The sequence below is a fragment of the Ascaphus truei genome, chromosome 5 (genome assembly GCF_040206685.1).
Source record: "Ascaphus truei isolate aAscTru1 chromosome 5, aAscTru1.hap1, whole genome shotgun sequence".
In the NCBI taxonomy this organism is placed as follows: domain Eukaryota; kingdom Metazoa; phylum Chordata; class Amphibia; order Anura; family Ascaphidae; genus Ascaphus; species Ascaphus truei.
Genome location: NC_134487.1, coordinates 299,291,958 through 299,305,627, shown reverse-complemented (window position 1 = coordinate 299,305,627; position 13,670 = coordinate 299,291,958). Strand labels below are relative to the sequence as shown.

The window sequence follows — 13,670 nt, the reverse complement described above, 5'->3', positions numbered from 1 at the left end:
TATTTACAGCGCCATGGGCTAGGGGAGGTATGGGGGTGCCAGATATTTCAAGGTACTATCAAGCAGCTCAACTAAAGCAAGTGGTCGAATGGAACTCAGACCCAGACCAGCTATGCTGGCTAAAAATCGAGTCTCATTATGCCAGAGCGCCTTCTCTGCAAGCAAGTCTATGGGCATCGGACAGAAACGATAAAGGAATCTGTAAATTTGAACTAGGAGCCATGGGCCATACATGGAATATATGGCAAAATCTAAAAATAAATTTAAATTCTCGAACCCAGGCTCACAGCTCACCGCGCTATACAATACCCCTGAGTTCCCTCCAGGATGCGAGACCAAGCAATTTGTACAATATTCAAATCAAGGAATCAAGGCGGTTCGCGACCTGCTAAGCGACAAGAAGTTCCTGAGCTTCCAAGAATTACGTGACAAATTCAAAGCCCCCAACCTGGATACATTCAAATTCCTCCAAATTAGACACTTCCTACAAAAATTGTCCCCCACCTTGGAATTCCCACCTCTTACACAATTTGAGAAACTGGGCCAGGAGGACACACATCAAAAAGGCCTCATTTCACAAATCTACGCAATTTTGGAAAAACATGCGAGCTCCGACACGCATGACTATATGCTCAAATGGGCGGCGGAACTAAATATGGAAATAGACAATGAGGATTGGGAAGATATATGGGACACGGCATCAGGAACTTCCGTATGCACTAGTATTAAAGAAAACATATATAAAATAATGTTCCATTGGTACTTAACACCAGTGAGACGAAAGCAAATCTATCCTCTGATTATGGTGGCTATGTCCAGAAATCCAGAAATATTGGCTCATAATCCAAAACCTGATAAAAGAGGTCACAGACTTCACAATCCCTATAGATCCACTGACCTACATACTGGGCAGGCCAATAGATAAAATTGACCGCCCAGTATGGAAATTAATCTCCTTCATTTTAACAGCAGTAAGATGCTCCGTAGCGGTCTCCTGGAAGAAAACATCCCCTCCCACGATACAAATGGTGAGAAAAAGAATAGGAGAGGTTATGCTAATGGAAAAACTGACGGCCTTCCTCAATCACTCAACGGAGCGGTTCTACTCCATATGGGAACCTTGGCTGACCCGCTAAAACTATATATACCACAGCCCTCTCCCGAGCCTTGTATTGACCTGTGATCTCCGGCGCGAGCAGTAGGTGGCGCTACCAGGGGAAAGGGGAAACCACCCTCACTCCCCACATCCCATTGCCCCCCCCCCCCCTTTTCTCGCCCCCACTCTTTCCTCTCTTTTTCGGGAGCCTAGTCACAGGGACCACTGAGTGACAAGAGCGGTCTACCACACCTACGGGTGGGTATTCAGTGTCCCCTCCCCCCCCCTTTTCTTACCCCGCTGTCACTAAAAAGGAAAAACAACTATTATGGTATTATGTCATGTTTATTTTACAATACCTGTGAATTGTTGTATCAATACCTAATAAAAACGTTTGGAAAAAAAAAAAGAATACACTTCATGCAGATTCAGGGCTTCCAATATTTTTTGTGACTATGGTGGTATTACCACATAAACCATGACTTAAAAGCAATGCTTACAATCTTGAAAAAGTAAGTCCATATTTTTATTTGGCTGTGTTGCAGTTGTAATTGTTAATAGCATTAATGCTGATATGAGAATTTTATTATTGGAAAGTCTGCCGATTACTGGGAGGTATAATATTTGCAGAGTAACATCTCCTTTGATTTGTGTAACATACGTTTTGATAAGAACTTGGATTAATAGGCAAAACTAACCACCACTGTGCTGTGTAGGAGAGTCGGATCAGTAAAGCAGTGGAGGTGATGATCCACCATGTTGAGAATTTGAAGCGCATGTATGCTAAGGAACATGCAGAACTAGAGGAGCTCAAAGAAGTTATCCACCAAAATGAATGCTCCAGCTCTTCTGCTGATCGAGGTAATTCTTTGTCGTCTTGCGTGGGCTATAGATCATGGTCCTTTCGATGGCAGAGAACCCTACCACAAGCAGTTGTCCAAAGCCATGAGTGGAATACATGTCTGGACTTCCTACGGTGACGTCAGAGGTTCAGTTACTCTACATTGAGTCTATTGAACTGTTTAACTCTATGGTAGATGCTCTAAACTGATACCACTGTTCCGCAAAACAGATATCGTTTAATCTGCATTATTGGTCGGTAAATGCATGTAAACTTGATTCGGTGTCCCCAATGTTGCAGTAAAATGTCAGCATAGGTTCACAGATTATATAATTATATTTTACACCTTGGACATTGCTGATCTAATCAATATAAGATGAAATAGTAAAAAAAAACGTTGTCAAATATAACCCACATCTGCCAGAATTTGTGTTAGGCCAAAACGTTTATTGCCTTTTGCATTTTGTTTCCTTACAGATGATTTGCTCAAAGTAAAGTTGCTTCCCTCTTTGAACACTAAGGTAACCCAGCAAACTGTATTTGTTAAACAAGTTATTAGCACATACAACAGTCATTGAATTTTTGCAAGCTTCAACATTGTTTTGAACCAATGTGGAATGTCCGTTCTAAATCAATGTTGCATCTTTATCGAAGGAAATTGTGCCGCTTCTATGTAACAATGCAGATGTACATGAATAAAGCTTGTAGTATATGTATGAAACATATTTAATGGGAGGAGGTATGTTCACTGTCCGAATGCAACTAGATTTGGCATGGAGACTCATTGTAAAGTTGCCTTCTCAAACTAAACACGACTTATCTGCCTTCATGATGCTGTTTTCTTACATACTCGGGTGCAATAGCAGCTCCTAAATGGTTATATTGGTGCTGTTTTGCATGAATTCAGAATATTGGACACCGGTATGGTATACGTAGGATGTCACCTTTTTTAAATGGCTCCTTTATATATGATTTGGGGGAAAGTCTGAAGGAAGCCACTTCAACAGCACTTGTACCAGCTGATATTCTGAAAATTGCATAACCACAAAATTATTTATTTGCTTTAAATCTTGGAGGATGTCACAATTGGTGGCAGCCAGTACACTATTCAATTGGCATTATTTTCAAGGAATCGAACGCTGAGAATTAAAAATATTCTGGATGCAATATTGTAACAGCAGATTTAGGTTTGTTCTGCGTTCCTTCACCAAACATAATCTACAAATGAAGTAGAATCAGCAGAAATTAGGTCGGTTATTTCGTGATTTCTAAGGATAATCGAAAAGAAAAAGATTTTTATTTAAACATTTCCTTGCCCCAACAAAAACAATATTGGGATAGATGGCTGTCTAGAGCTTATTAAGCTGTTTAATTTGCTCCATGAGCATATTTAGGTAGTGTGCTCATTCATGAAAATAAGGAACAGTTCCGTTATTCTGCGATGGCGTGCAGAATTGTGTTTGCACAGATTGCAAAGATTTGGCTCCAGCTTTGTCCTGGGTCAATAGTAGTTTCCCCTTTTGGTACAGATGAGCCTGGATTTGCTCCTGCTTACCCCACTGACAGCACATGGCTTTCTGTTCACGTCTGCATGATCTACAGAATATGTTGCACCAAAAGAAAAATTGAAACTGCGATACTTTTACTGGTGCTTCTAATGCAGAGAATTAGGGCATATCAGATTTCCAAAACCAATTTAAATAAAAAAGAAGTGAACCCATGTTTCGGCTCTGTGCAGGCAATGGCGAGCCATTCCCTTGATAAAGGCTGAACAGTGCCGAAATGTCGGTTCACCTTTTTTGGCTTAAATACATTTGTTTTGGCAATCCAATGCTTTCTTTTTTTGCATGCTTGGATGAAGACAGGATAGGTTGAAATTCCAAGGGGTTTGGGAAATTGTTTTTCTAGATTTCAACCCCGGCTTTACACTCTGCCCCATTCCAGGGGCCTTGCACCTCCCAAAAGATCAGGGTGGCTGGAGCACACCCAAATGTGTGCCATTGCAGATCTCTGGCTGCAAAAGGGGTAACAACAGATCAGCGATCAGGCAGGAAACGAGAGAAATAAAAACATGGTTCATATTACTATTGTACATCCTGTCTGCAGCCTAAATTGTAGTAGACGGTTATATGTACATCTGTATGTAGCAATCCACTATCGAAGCCTTCAAACTAATTGGGAATTGTATTTGTTTCTTCAGCCAGCTTCTCTCAGGAGGGTCAGTATGCCAGCGTACCCACGGAGCATCGGCACTGGGTTGCCTATGGTACGTTTTTGCATTTCTGTCCTTCACTTTGGTCCCTGCTGGACTTCACTTTTTGAGATGAAAAATATGTTGGAAATAACGAAGCACTGTACAATACTGGTTTTCTTTTCATGTAACAACCCAGTCAAGAAGTGTTGGCCCTTTTGCGCTATACAAGAACATGCTATCATTATTATATAGCAATGCTATTAACTCGCCGATCCCAAGTAGTACTGAACTTTAAACCCCTTTGCTGTCAGATTCCCCCCCTCTTTCTCCCCTCCTCCCCCCCCCCCCACTACTGGAGAGGGGGCAAAGTTAAGGTTCAATATGATAAACTATTATTTTTTTTCCAATACATCCAGTTGCATGAATCTTTTGGCGGGGAGAAGCTTGATGGAAAAATCCACAAAAGATCAAATAGTTGGTAAGATCTGAAATCTTTCCTGGCTCTTTTTTATGGTCTTCTTTTTATATATATATATATATATATATATATATATATATATATATATATATATATATATATATATATATATATATATATATATATATATATATATATATATATTTATATATATATATTCTGGTCACAGTTCCTTTTCAAATACTTGAACACCGTATGTATTTATTTCTTGCTTTAAGAGTCTATCCACCTGCAATATGATCCATGATCGTGTAATATACAAATACATTATGAACTTTATTTTTCCTTATCTCCTGTAACAGTGTGAGTACTGACGGCCGCTCTCCTGTCTTTAGAAGTGTGAAATTACAAAAGCATTTTATGGTCAATTGACATTTTACAGATGTAGCATGTGATCTCCTCCCCCCCCCCCCTCCCCCCACCCAAAAAAATAAATACAACATAGTCCCTTTAGAATGAGGGATATAATAAACTTGCCATACAATTCAATATCCGTGATGGCACAAAATATCACAACGTATCACAGAAAAGGGAATAGTCCGAGCCCTGGTACATATGCAGTTAACGCAGGAATAGAATCTCTTCCAAAGATCTGAAGCCAAGCTGGCGCAGAATGGCAGTAGCATGTCGCATGTAGCAGCTTGATGCATGAATAGACTGAGAAGGGAAATCTACACACTGCATGTATTTGTTTGCAACCTGTAAACCAGTGTGAGTTCTTGGTTTCTCTCACTTTGGAGCTCTTTTTAGACATTTTCTTTTGTTTTGAAGCCTTTATTCCTTCTTGGTTACTGAATTGTACAAAATGATGGCAGCTGAGGGTCTTTCCGTATTACATACTGACTGTAAAGGTTTGCATTTAAATACTTGGGTTACTTTGTGTATATTGTACCGAGCACGTCCAAATCCATGTTCTGCACTTGTGTTCACCACTTCCACCTCCTATGAATCCACTGCCTTTAAGTGAAGCTTTCAATCCTTTCCCCTGGAATCTACTGTACAACTTCCCAGTGTTATGTTATAGCTGCTTGCCACCTTCTGTATTGGTCTACGACGATACACTCCCCCTTGTGCCTTTAGAAGCTTTTTTTTAAATTGTAATTTCTTCCGTTTTTATCATATCTGTTTCTTTTCTTTGGGTCACCTCCAAGTTGGACTCCAGAACTAGGCGTTGTGCTCTCGGCAAGGCAACAATGTTCTGTAAAAACCCATTACCACCCTTCTCTGCCGTTAATAGTTCTTAGAGGACATATTGCTGCCGGTCCCTATATGATATCTATGAATACATGCATTTATTGGAGTATAGACTCATTCAGTAGCACAAGGTTTAAATATTGCACGATTAGTAGATGAAGTAATTTTCTGGCATAATACAGATTTATTTATTAACGCAGGAAGTTGATGGCGTCTAAAACGAATGATAACCGTCCAACGTTGCAACGCTTCATTAGCACATGTGCAAGGGCAGATCCTGCGGAGGAGGCTTCCATAGCAGAGTAAGTGGAAAGTGGAGGTGATATCTGATTATTAGCGATCAGTACCTTTTTTTTTTTTACTTTTACCACATTTCATGTACAGGGAAGTTGGTTTCACTTTATAGCTGGCAAATCAGTTAATAGGCGATTTTATGGTAACATTGGTTTGTCACCCCCTAATTGTATATATTAACTAACTTTGCTGCTGTCAACAAAGCTTGAATCCCATTCAGTGAAAGGTATTGCAGACCCAGTGACGGCTAAGTGAGGAATACTCACATCTGACTGAGGCTTTGTATTTTGCTATTAGCTTTTCACATAAACAGACATCTGATTTTTGGAAAGTCTAACGCACTGTTTTCCCTTTGCAATAATTGTCCTTGACACTGTCGGAACAAATACTGCAGTATGGCTTTAATCAACTTGGGCTTCAAGTCAATATTTGAGGCGGCTGATCGTATGTATAAATAAAATGCCTAGAGGAGAATGTTTTCTTATTGTCTTGTTTTTATTTTGCAGGGATGACCAGAACACAGAAAAACCCGAACCTATAACCGGAGACCAAAAAAGAAAGTTAAGTCTTCTAGAAAAAAATCCTTCTCGCATGAAGACCAGCTCTGTGTAAGTGCTTTTCAAAGCTAAATGTGCACATTTGTATTCTGTTGCGTTTACAGTGAATAAAAAAACCATGCATACCACTTTAGTTATTTTTTACTGTAATTCAACAAAACGTTTACACAATACAGTTAGGTTTTGTTTTTTTTGTAATTTTGCTTTCCTTTTATTTCTGGCCCGGAGTCCGAGTAATAAAAAGTATGGTCAGATGCATTAAAAAAAATAAGTAATGTTTCTGACTGTCCTGCTATTATTTTTAATCCATTTTGTTTGTTTGGGTAGTTTGTGAAAATAGGTCATTTTGTTTCCCTGTGCAATAAAAATTGGGTTTTGTTTTCCAGCAGATATATAAAATTATTTGCATATTTCTAGTTAATAGTAAGACACAAATATTTCACAGCAGTAACCCCCAACAGGTAAGCATTGTACTTTATTATGTTGCCAATGGACATTCACACTGCGGTTTTTTATTTGGAAATCTCTCTTTTCTTAAAGGTACAGCAAACTACATGTATGGGCTTCGGATATCAAAAGTTCCTTCTCCACACTCAACAAAACCCTTCTGATATCTGTTCTCGTTATGCTATGCCTCGCGGCGCTGGGAAGCTTCCTCACCGGGCTATCGTTCCACAGGCCCGTTGATGGCGCCCCTGTTGGAACTGGTGACTCATGGACCTCACTACAGCAACTTCTGTGGCCTTATACGGGGTTTCGGCACAATGGCCAGCCACCGGTATAAAGGACGATGACGAGGAGGAGCTCACGCACAACGTTTACAAAACCTGGGCACCTGTTTCATGCAATTATGGAATTACCCTTGGGTGAATTTATGCTAGTTTGAGCTAATTTAATGCGTAAATGTATATTTTTATGAAGGTCACAGGTCATAGAAAAGACCATATTTTGTACACGAGTACTTTTAAAAATAAATCTAAACTGTCTGCTGTATGAGGGTGAAAAATAATTGTTTATAAGTAGAACATAAACTATAATAAAAATAGCATTGCTAGGCTGCAGCCAGTTTACAGAACTATTGCATATAAGGCGAAGTTTGTTTTACATACTGTATGTATTTATTTCATAGTTTAATTTGTAGCTGGTGTTTTCCTGCTGTTAACCTGCTTAAAGTTCCTTGTATGTCTGGTCCGTGACGTGATGCACTTAATGGTTCTGCCTGAAGGGGAATCGATGTGATATTTATTGTTTCAAAACTATTTGGATTATTAAATAAAGTTCTGTGTAAATAAGTTACTGTGTAGCTTGCTTCCTAAGAATATGTCAAAACTTTGGTCAAGTGTAATAGCTGGTAAACGCAGTCCACGAAAAGATGATGCGCAGGTTTGAGCCTTTCCATTGCTTCTGCACTGGAGTGGTCTCTGAGAATGTGGTACAGTGTGGAGTGAAATTCACTATGGTCATAAAGGTTCCCTGAAAAAGCCAGGCTAGACTCTGTGATCTTCAGCCGCTGTGTCCTCTGAGTACTGAGCATGTAAAGGGACCAGCTGTCGTCATTAGGAAGATCTGGTTTGAAATGTTCTTTCACCTAAAATCGAATATAATGAATTAGAATAAAAGGCAAGGCTGTCGCACTGAATTTAAGCAGTTTTGGGAACCAATGCCGTACAACCACTAAAACAGGGGCAGCCAACTCCAGTCGAGAGCCACCAACAGTTTTTCAGGATATCCCTGCTTCAGCACAGATGGCTCAGTCTTTGAGCCACCTGTGCTGAAGCAGGGATATCCTGAAAACCTGACCTGATGGTGGCCATTGAGGACACAAGTTGGTCCACTCATGCGCTACATTTTCATTGAAAATAAATTAACCCTTTGTAACGTTGCTTCGGTTTTCAAGTTCCCAGAAATAAAATGTATCCACGCTGGTATCTTCTACATCACAGGTTAAGGGGGTGTCGGCCATTTTAAAAGTGGGCAAAAGTCGATTTATGGTTAGTGTTGGAAAACCATGCTCCAGTAATTCTGGACATACCTTGACCACGATTTGTTCGTAGCCAGAATTAAGATTCCACTTGCTCCAGCCAAAGGCAAAAGAAGGCGAGAGAGCAGCCATTTCCCTGTAGGCTGTTTTTTCAGCTTGCTCGTTCTGTAACACACAACAGCACATTAATATTGTCATTCTATCCCAATATGCAAAATGGGATTGCTAGTGCACTCTGCCACCTCCTCCCCACCCATGCCTCCCTGCCACCTCCCCACCCACGCCTCCCTGCCACCTCCTCCCTCCCCACCCACGCCTCCCTGCCACCCCCTCCCTGCCACCTCCTCCCTCCCTGCCACCTCCTCCCTCCCTGCCACCTCCTCCCTCCCTGCCACCCCCTCCCTGCCACCTCCTCCCTCCCTGCCACCACCTCCCTCCCTGCCACCACCTCCTTCCCCACCCACCTCCTCCTTCCCCACCCACCTCCTCCTTCCCCACCCACCTCCTCCTTCCCCACCCACGCCTCCCTGCCACCTCCTCCCTCCCCACCCACGCCTCCCTGCCACCTCCTCCCTCCCTGCCACCTCCTCCCTCCCTGCCACCTCCTCCCTCCCTGCCACCTCCTCCCTCCCTGCCACCACCTCCCTCCCTGCCACCACCTCCCTCCCCACCCACGCCTCCCTGCCACCTCCTCCTTCCCCACCCACGCCTCCCTGCCACCTCCTCCCTCCCCACCCACGCCTCCCTGCCACCTCCTCCCCAGCGAAGTGTTCAACTATCTGATTTAATACTGAGTAACCTTAAAACTCTCTTCACAAATCAAACATCCCAATAGCCTGCACTCATGGCTATTGTCCCACAGTCACTCCTACCACCCATTGTGACCAAACACTGCCATCTACTGCCCTTATTCCCTCACCTGCTGTCTCTGTAAGTCTCCCAACATACCACTTAGATTGTAAGCTCTTCAAAGCAGGGATTTCCTTTCCTATTGTACAATCGTGCTGCACTTATTGTATTAACTGTACTGTATTCTTTGTGAAGCGCTGAGTACACTATTGGCGCTATATAAATAGACATACATCTGGATGTTTTGTGGCGCTCAATCGCCATAGTACTCCGTATAACGACCCTGTAGAGACTAACCTTTTTGTTTATGCTGACATATTTCTCCGAATCCTCTGCAGGAAAGACATCCAGCCCAGCACTTTTCATTGCAATCTTGAGTGCAAGAGGAGTCATCCATACTCCTATAAGGTGTGAAAGGTCACCGTCTGTGCTGGATAATGACGACAGCATACACCGATCATCCTGTTTTGTAAAGCAACAAAATGTCTTATCAATTTCACAATTTTTTTAAAAGTTCATTTTAAGAACTGCACTTTACATCAGCGACTGAAAGAAATGCTTTTTTGTGACCGTGAGTCATTGGTACCATTTATTGGACCAGCACGTAGTGGATATGTCGCAAGCTGTCGAACCGCTCTGGGTTTTTCATCGGGTCCTACCTCTGCCCTGAGAGGTTGGAAAGCTTGTAACATATCAAACTACTTGCTGGTCCGATTTAAAATGTATCATACCCCCTCCTCTCTCTGCCTCCTGTGTTACTTCATGGACGAAAGGACCAGCCTGGCGACCCGCCCTTCTCTGCTTTTCAGACAGATGTTGGATACGGTTTTGTAGTGTTCTAGTAATAATACAACAATAAGAACTGAGCTCAGGTGATATTGGATGTATAGTGCCTATGTGATAAATATAATAACGTGTTGGCCTAAACACCAGTAAATGTTACTGCTAAACATGGGGACATGCATGTAAAGCGCAAAGCAAGCACAAGAAAATATTGCTTCCTATTTTTCACAATGACCAAGCAATAAAGTCCATGTTATTTAAAGTATTGTAATGTCTGCACATCTTCAGGCTCAGCGCCGCGCAACATTCTCCCACATAAGTGACAGACGCGCATAACACAAGCGGCAACAAAATAATGCGAATTGCTGTTCATAACTATCCCACTTTTTTTAATAAAACAAGCGTTCAAGTACAATAGGAGAGAGATCGGCGCACCCCTTGCAGTGCTCAGCAATGTCTCTTGGATGATGCCCTCCTCCCCCCCCCCCCCCCCCCCCCAATATTTTTCCTCTGTGCATTTGTTTTGCCGCTAAGAAATTAGATACATTTCAATATAAAAAAAAAAAAAATCAAACGGCTGTAAATCTTTATACTGGCTGCCCAATATAGCAGGTATGTGTGGGATGTGGATTTTACATGATTTACTTGGCAGCAAATAACATTTTATAACAAAGATTGGACGCAAAATGTTTTTAGTGACTTGATTGTCCCTTTTATACGTGGTACATCGTACAGCGTGCTTGTACATGGATTTTACATATGTAGCCCTGTGTCATTTTGGGGTTACATGCCTTTCTCCTCCTGTGCAATAACCCTGTTAAGGGCAGGTTTGCCAGGAGTAATCATGGAGTTTGCCTCACCTCCTGTGCTGTGTATTAGTGAAGGAAGTGACATCAGGCTCTGTGTCCACTTACAGTGACACAGGGGTGGTGCCTACAGAAGCTATATAATATGCAGGACTTCCTGAATTTAGTGTGTGCCTCACCATCTGATGGAGGTGAGTCTGTCCAGCAACCTGTCAGGGCTCTGGCAGTGTTTGTGGCCCTCCCTCAAGGGAGTGGTGTGAAAGACTATTCCTCTTCATCAGGGAGTAGGGGAAGAGCTAGACCTGCTCTCAGTGCCCTTGCCTCGGAGTGTACGGTCAGGGACTTCCTTTGGGTTGGCAACCTGAGATGAGCGGCTAGAAGACCGGCCGCTATGATGAGCGGCTGTCCATGTATGGTGACAATAAAGGATGCCAAAGAAAGATATCGCTTCTGTCCTGTGTGTGGAGTCACTTGGGAAGTAGGTGCACATAGAGGTTCTCTTTCAGAGACTCCTCCCTGCTACGCTGGGGGTCTGGACGAGATGGAGGCGCTGTACCATGAGTGAGTATAACTCAGCATTACCTCATAAGCCAGTCCTGATGCCATTCCCCATAATACCATCAAGCGGGAGACTCAGGAGTCCTGTAAGCCAGCAGGTGCACCACACTAGTATGCCATGTAACAGGGGTAAGAGTCCACATAGGGGGGGCAATATGAAATTGGCCCAGGCAAACACCGTTACACATATAATGTGAGCCTACCCCTTGTAAGAAGCACCACCACAACCCTAAACATATGTGCTTCAAATTGCACACCGCACATATTTTGGCAACTGAGGGGTGTATTTCTAATCTAGAATTGTTCTTTGGGGCATAATTTGATGAACCATTTTCTGTGGTCTTTGAACTAATACAAATAAATGTTTGCTTTCATGCACTGCACCACTTTATGCTGATGGTTTAGTTTGATGTACAATAAGAAACACATTAATACATTTGACAAAGATTGTTAGTCAGCCAGATCTGTGTCATTTAAAACGGGCAAGAGATTTTGACGCAGATAAAAGGGCAATACAATGTGTGGGAATGCTGAAATATTTGTAATTAAATACATGTATTAAATATGAGTGATACAAAGTGGCTGTCCCATTCAGGGCCGCTGACAGAGGGGAGACAGCTAGGATAAGTGTCCCGGGCCGGTGACTGCTGGGGGTCTGGCCGGTGCTGCCGGTCCTCTCGTGCCCTGGCCCAAGCTCTCCCTCAGCTGCAGGCTCTCCCTTACTCTGTCCCACTCCAAGCTTCCAACGCTGGCGCGTGATGGCCCTCTCAGATGTCAGCGCGCCGGATGTAACCTTGGCCCCACTTCCGGCACGTGCTGACATTGTAGGCTCGGTGTGGGACAGAGTGAGGGAGAGGCATGCAGCTAAGGGAGAGCCGGGGCCTGGCCGCGAGTCACTACACAAGGTAAGTCACTGGGCCCGGCCTGACCCTCCACAAGGTAAGTCTTTATATTTTATATGTATTGGGGGTGGGGTTATATGTATGTTGTGGGGGGGGATTGAGTGAGAGTGGGGTAATTGATGAAAGTTGGGGGAGGGAGTGAGTGAGGAAAAGAGGGAGTAAGAGAGACGCAGGGGAAAGAAATACATGCGAGGCGGGAGGGGGGAAGAGGGAGCGAGACAGGCGGGGGATAAATACATGGGAAGAGGGTGGGAAATAGAGGGGGCTCGTGAGTTGTGAAATGGGGGTCTCGCAAATACCGCTGACACGGGGGGCCCTGATGTAACTCTAGTCCTGAGCCCTGGGAAATCTCTCTGCGTCCCTGGTCCCATTACTGTATTTTATTTATTTTATATTCCTAGTCCATGTGTAGCTTTCCTACACTAACATCTGTTATGGTTACACAATGTTGTACAATACCCTTCTTCCAGGAAATTGCTACAGAGGAAACTGAATTCTACGTCACCTTAATTTCTAGCTGGAGTTCTGTAAACGCAGAAATGATTGTTAGAATAACTTCATTCACGCCCTTGGGTTTCAGTTCCCATGACTGGTAAGGCATATTAAGATGAGAATCCTGAATCAATGTAAACGTGTGAAACGCGTTCATCTTGAATGATAATTCTTTCAGTTCTGCGCTGTATATTTTGTCGGTGATGGCATCTGTTTTCCAGTTTTTGCCTAGGAGTATAAAGAGTTATATATTACTGTATTTGTACTGTGTTCTACAAACTCGTTCTGTTCTGTATGATAAATGACTTGCTGTTCATGTCATTAAATCTTTATTTTTAGATAGATCAAGGATTCCAGACTCCGCATGTACAATTTTTACACTGATACATCTACAAATTGATCCTCCAATCTCATGGCTAGGTGTCATATCTAAAAAAAAATTAACCATGCACTTCATTCCAGCGCTAAAAGTGAAAAGAAGCCATTTAGTTCTGTATACTGTCATTAATAGAAATGCAAAGCTGTGATCTCTATCCATACATATACATATCCATACCCTAAACAAGAGCAGGATTCTGCAGTATTGCACCGCAGGGTGTTTTTTTGGAGACATCTCAGTGCTTCTTTGATAGTTTAGGATTAATA

At 42.6% G+C, this 13,670-nt stretch overlaps 2 protein-coding genes across 5 annotated transcripts in view; one reads left to right on the top strand and one right to left on the bottom strand.

The window, feature by feature from the left end:
- IRAG2 (inositol 1,4,5-triphosphate receptor associated 2) overlaps nucleotides 1–7,946 on the top strand; it is a 58,724-nt gene extending 50,778 nt beyond the window's left edge. Inside the window, exons 32-38 of the mRNA XM_075602862.1 lie at nucleotides 1,813–1,957; nucleotides 2,415–2,458; nucleotides 4,138–4,203; nucleotides 4,548–4,609; nucleotides 6,004–6,105; nucleotides 6,604–6,705; nucleotides 7,195–7,946. Of these exons, the coding sequence (XP_075458977.1) occupies nucleotides 1,813–1,957; nucleotides 2,415–2,458; nucleotides 4,138–4,203; nucleotides 4,548–4,609; nucleotides 6,004–6,105; nucleotides 6,604–6,705; nucleotides 7,195–7,438 (765 nt within the window). The 3' untranslated portion in view covers nucleotides 7,439–7,946. The remainder of the gene's footprint in view (nucleotides 1–1,812; nucleotides 1,958–2,414; nucleotides 2,459–4,137; nucleotides 4,204–4,547; nucleotides 4,610–6,003; nucleotides 6,106–6,603; nucleotides 6,706–7,194) is intronic.
- The window catches only part of DNAI7 (dynein axonemal intermediate chain 7), a 43,430-nt gene continuing 36,869 nt past the window's right edge, over nucleotides 7,110–13,670 (bottom strand). For all 4 annotated transcript variants that reach the window (XM_075602863.1, XM_075602865.1, XM_075602866.1 and 1 more), the window contains 4 exons: nucleotides 13,039–13,253; nucleotides 9,782–9,946; nucleotides 8,687–8,800; nucleotides 7,110–8,242 (listed from right to left, as the gene is read on the bottom strand). In XM_075602863.1, the coding sequence (XP_075458978.1) occupies nucleotides 7,967–8,242; nucleotides 8,687–8,800; nucleotides 9,782–9,946; nucleotides 13,039–13,253 (770 nt within the window). In that variant the 3' untranslated portion in view covers nucleotides 7,110–7,966. The remainder of the gene's footprint in view (nucleotides 8,243–8,686; nucleotides 8,801–9,781; nucleotides 9,947–13,038; nucleotides 13,254–13,670) is intronic.